Genomic DNA, 4,739 nt, shown 5'->3' with positions numbered 1-4,739 from the left:
GAGAGAGAGAGAGAGAGTGTGTGTGTGTGTGTGTGTGTGTGTGTGTGTGTGTGTGTGTGTGTGTGTGTGTGTGTGTGTGTGTGTGTGGGTGTGTGTGTGTTACTCAGCATACGCTCTCTCCTGCTTCTTCTTCTCCTCAGATTTGGTGAGTTTTGGGGTTTTGTTGTGTTTTAAATGACTTTGAACTTGTTTTTTTAGTTTGATTATCGATGTTTTACTCTTTGCATTGTGACTTTATTTTGCAAAACATTCTGCTGCTCAAAATGTAACCTTTTTTTTAACTAGTTCTCAGTCAATAACCTTTGAAGCACTGCTTAACAAGTCTTTCCAGCATGTGCATGTTCCAAACTTCTTAAATAAGTATATAAAGACATTTATTATAATAACAGTTCAAATGAAAGCAGATTAAAATAACCTGAATGCTCTGCAGCACACGGATAGTTCTGAGTAAAACAAAGTGTCATTTCCCTTTTAGTCCGTTTTAATGCAATCGTTTGAAATATGATTGTTTCTTAAAGTTTTGCAAGATTTAAACATGAATCTGGAGCTGCATGTTTATGTTACTCTTAATTACTTATATTTGTTCCACATTTACTTGCAGTCGAAGCTACTCAACAATATTGTTTTAACATAAAAGGCACTGGTTTTAGTTCATTTTAATGAAAAAGCACATTATAGACATTTTTATTTTTAGGAAAAATATAAAAAATGCATCACCCTTACCTTTTTTAAATATCACATAATGGTTATTCATAAAATAATAATTGTATTTTTTTATTTTTCAAAGTTTTGCAAGAAAAAAATCCTGACCTGACACTGTTCAGAGGATGATACTAATATATATACTTCTTACCTGTTTAAGTAGCATTACTCTTATCCGTTGCAACAATGGCATTTTTTCATTCCTAAGATAGTTCTTTAAAGAAGACGCTGCTAACATCTGCCTTTTGTGTTGGAAAAAAAGAAAATGGCTGACGTGTTGACGCCGGGCCCTGTGACGCCTCCACCCGCTATTGCCATGGCTACTGCTCTTCATGAGGTCATGACCCCCATGATAATGCTCAAAGGTACGTACATGTATTTAAATGTCATAATAAAATGATTAAAAAACGTTATTTATCTAGTCATCGTGTTTCCAGCAAAAAAAAAAAAAAAGTTGAATAAGATCATGCATTTACTCGAAAAATTACAAGTTCAATTGTGTGTGTACAGTATGTGTGTGTGTGTAGCAGGGAGTGTCTTATCACCGGTGGAGTGTGAAAACCTCCAGGGTCTGTCGCCACGGAGATAAGAGCAGTTGCACTGATACTGGCTCTTGTTTCTACAGCAACGCCGGGGCATTTGTGTCTCTGTGTGGAGGGAAAAAAACCTTCAGTTTAATTTATTTTATTTTATTTAATATACTTTCCATTACATATTAGAGGGGGATATTGCAGCATCTGGTATTAAAATGTCAAATGTATATAAATAGCTGTGGTTTTCACTTCCTCACGTATCAAACATGTAGGAAAGTTAACATTTGGAGAGGATTTTAGTGTTGTTTAAATGCAATATCTGTAGCTGCATTACTGACATTCAAAAATCTTCTTTGGAAATGTCTTCAAAGTTTAGAGTTGAATCTGCGTTCTCTTATTTTAATTTAGGGTCTATCGTCTCACAAATGTCTCCTTTGTTATCTCTGTATTACATGTGTATGACCTTTTGTGGCATCGACGTGTCTTTTTATCTCGGTTTCTGCACCTTTAATGGGAGTTTTCTTGAGATATTTGCAGGATATTAAAAGACAGTGTGTGAGATTAGCTGTGATAAGAGTGCTGTGTGTCTGAAGTGTAAAACCGGAGCTCTGTCACATCGCTGCTCACCCTGAGTCTCGAAAATAGACTGAGGGTGTTTGAATACCATGCATGGTTGGATTCTGCAGACATGTGTCCCGCAGCAGCTTCACAATGACAGTAACAATTTAGATGGATACATTCAGCTTCATTTCAAGTTTGTGTATGTCTTTTACAGACAGTGGAACGTCTGGAGCCTTAATTGGAGGTGAGATCTCGACTTTGATCTCCTAATGTTATCTAATAATGTAACATAGATGTATCTAATAATAAGTGTTCCTTCAAGTTGTTTTATGTCCTGTATGTGCATATCTGACTTAAGGCTGAATGATGCCAATTAAAACACATTTATTTTCAAGACCTTAATCTGCAGCCCTGACACCACGTGTTTTGAATCCCCACCTTTACTCCACCTTCAGGCATGGTGGGCTCCGTGCTGCTGCTGCTGATCTGCATCATGGTCGTGCTGATCTGGATTTCATCCCGACAAAAAGGCTCCTATGTCACCAACGAGTTCAATGAGGAAGAGGAAGACGAAGAGTCTGATGCTGCTGATATGGAGCAACAAAGCAAGAAACCACTGACGGCTGAAGAGCACGAATAGAGACAAGAAACGTTTTTAAAAGATTACCTTTATGACATTATAATCTCAGAGAATATCCTAGTTTTTATTTCCATAAATAGGTGGTTTTTCTTCATGTACATTTTGAATTTTTACCTAAGTGACTATAACTATGTGTTAAGTTGTTTTTTTTATCTCAGCTTTGTATTTTTTAAACATTATCTATACCTACAATAGGCTTTTTTACATACTACGGCCACTCTGTGACACTTCACTATACTACTTACATTATCAGCACTTTCACATTTTGTTTGTGATTTTTCTACGTGTAACAATTTTATAATGTTGGTTTTCAAATGTATTCTATTAAAGAATTTTATCTAATGAATTTGTGATTTTTTTTTGTGACTTTAACCCCTGAATATAAGCCCTGTAGTATTTCATGTTACTCACTGGTCCTAATATAGGAGTCAGACAGATGTCTATTGAGGCAAAAACTACTGCACTTTGTATGAAAATGTATTTATGGGCACGAGTCCTTTGACTTTTATTAATGTCATCACTATTTTTCTGAATTTGCAGCAGTTTTTCAATTTTCTGTCTCATATTCTCGAGATGTTTAGAGGTCCAGAACTTTAAAACGTTTGAAGTTTGAAAAGCTACAAATTGAATTCAGTATTTAAAATGTTGTTGTTCTTTGTCGATTTATATGAATAAATTGGACACTTTTTCACAGTGTATTTAGTGCCATTTAAGAGCCCTTAGCATAAGGCACGTTGTACTGTCGCCCTCTGGCGGCCAGATAACGGTACTGCACTCAAAAAAATGCTGTGAACATAATGGGTCTAATTTAGAGGAGATCATTTTATTAAAACAAAAGGCATTTAAAACATTATATAAAATACATTTCAACAGAATCTGTTGAAATGTATTTTATATATATTTTGTAATCATGAGATTAAAACTGAAAAAGTGAAAATGTAATTACATATACATTACACAGCTTGTCATTTTAATGACTTTATTGACATGTGACACTTCACTATACTACTTAAATTATCAGCACTTTCACATTTTTATTGTGATTTTTCTACATGTAACAATTTTAAATAATGTGTCAAATGTTTTCGATTAAAGAATTTTATCTCATGAATTTGTGATTATTTTTATGTACACTTACTATTTTAGAAAATATGTGATGTTTTATCTTGTAAACGTACGACTTTAACCCCTGAATATAAGCCCAGTAGTATTTCATGTTACTTAATGGTCCTAATATAGGAGTCAGAAAAATGTCTATTGAGGCAAAAACTACTGCACTTTGTACGAAAATGTATTTATGAATACGAGTCCTTTGACTTTTGTTAATGTCATCGCTATTTTTCTGAATTTGCAGCAGTTTTTCAAGTTTCTGTCTCATATTGTCGAGATTTGTAGGGGTCCAGAACTTTAAAAAGTTTGAAGTTGAAAAGCTAAAAATGTAATTCAGTATTTTTTATTTAGTTGTACTTGTGTCGATTCATTTTAATAAATTGGACACTTTTTCACAGTGTATTTTTTGTAGTGCCATTTAAGAGCCCTTAGCATAAGGCACGTTGTACTGTCGCCCTCTGGCGGTCAGATAACGATACTGCACTCAAAAAAATGCTATGAACATAATGAGTCTAATTTAGGGGAGATCATTTTATTAACACAAAAGGCATTTAACACATTTTCCAAAATAAAACAAATATATAAAATACATTTCAACAGAATCTGTTGAAATGTATTTGATATATATTTTTTAATCATGAGATTAAAACTGAAAAAGTGAAAATTAAATTACATATGCATTACAAAGCCTGTCATTTTAATTACTTTATTTACTTCTAATCCTCCTTCGCGTCGAAAGGAGCCAGTTGAGGTGGTTCGGGCACCTAGTTAGGATGCCACCTGGGCGCCTCCCTAGGGAGGTGTTCCAGGCACGTCCAGCTGGGAAGAGACCAAGGGGTAAACCAAGAACCAGATGGAGGGATTATATCTCTTCGCTGGCCTGGGAGCGCCTTGGGATCCCCCAGTCAGAGCTGGTTGATGTGGCCAGGGAAAAGAAAGTTTGGGGCTCTCTGCTGGAACTGCTACCTCCGCGACCCGACCACGGATAAGCGGGAGAAGATGGATGGATGGATGGATGGATGGATGGACTTCTAATCTTTAAAAATATGTCATATTAAATGAAACAATTTTGTTTTAATGTANGTAAATTGAAAAGATAATACATTTGCAACATAGGTAGTCCAAATGTTTGGAAATGCATGTGTGTATAATAGGAAGATGAATCCACGTGGATGGATATACTCGTGGATTCA

General features: G+C 35.2%; 1 protein-coding gene across 1 annotated transcript; it reads left to right on the top strand.

Moving 5' to 3' along the window:
• The first annotated feature begins 92 nt into the window (after nt 1-92).
• Nucleotides 93-2,778, top strand: LOC104951997 (glycophorin-C-like). The gene is made up of 4 exons (XM_010778752.1): nt 93-145; nt 965-1,067; nt 2,011-2,040; nt 2,252-2,778. The coding sequence occupies exons 2-4, from the start codon at nt 968-970 to the stop codon at nt 2,434-2,436; spliced, it is 315 nt and encodes a 104-aa protein (XP_010777054.1). The 5' UTR covers nt 93-145; nt 965-967; the 3' UTR covers nt 2,437-2,778.
• The last annotated feature ends 1,961 nt before the right edge of the window (nt 2,779-4,739 follow it).

This window comes from Notothenia coriiceps, unplaced genomic scaffold, assembly GCF_000735185.1.
Source record: "Notothenia coriiceps isolate Sejong01 unplaced genomic scaffold, NC01 NC01_scaffold00019360, whole genome shotgun sequence".
NCBI classification, from domain to species: domain Eukaryota; kingdom Metazoa; phylum Chordata; class Actinopteri; order Perciformes; family Nototheniidae; genus Notothenia; species Notothenia coriiceps.
This window is presented reverse-complemented; position numbering and strand designations above follow the sequence as displayed.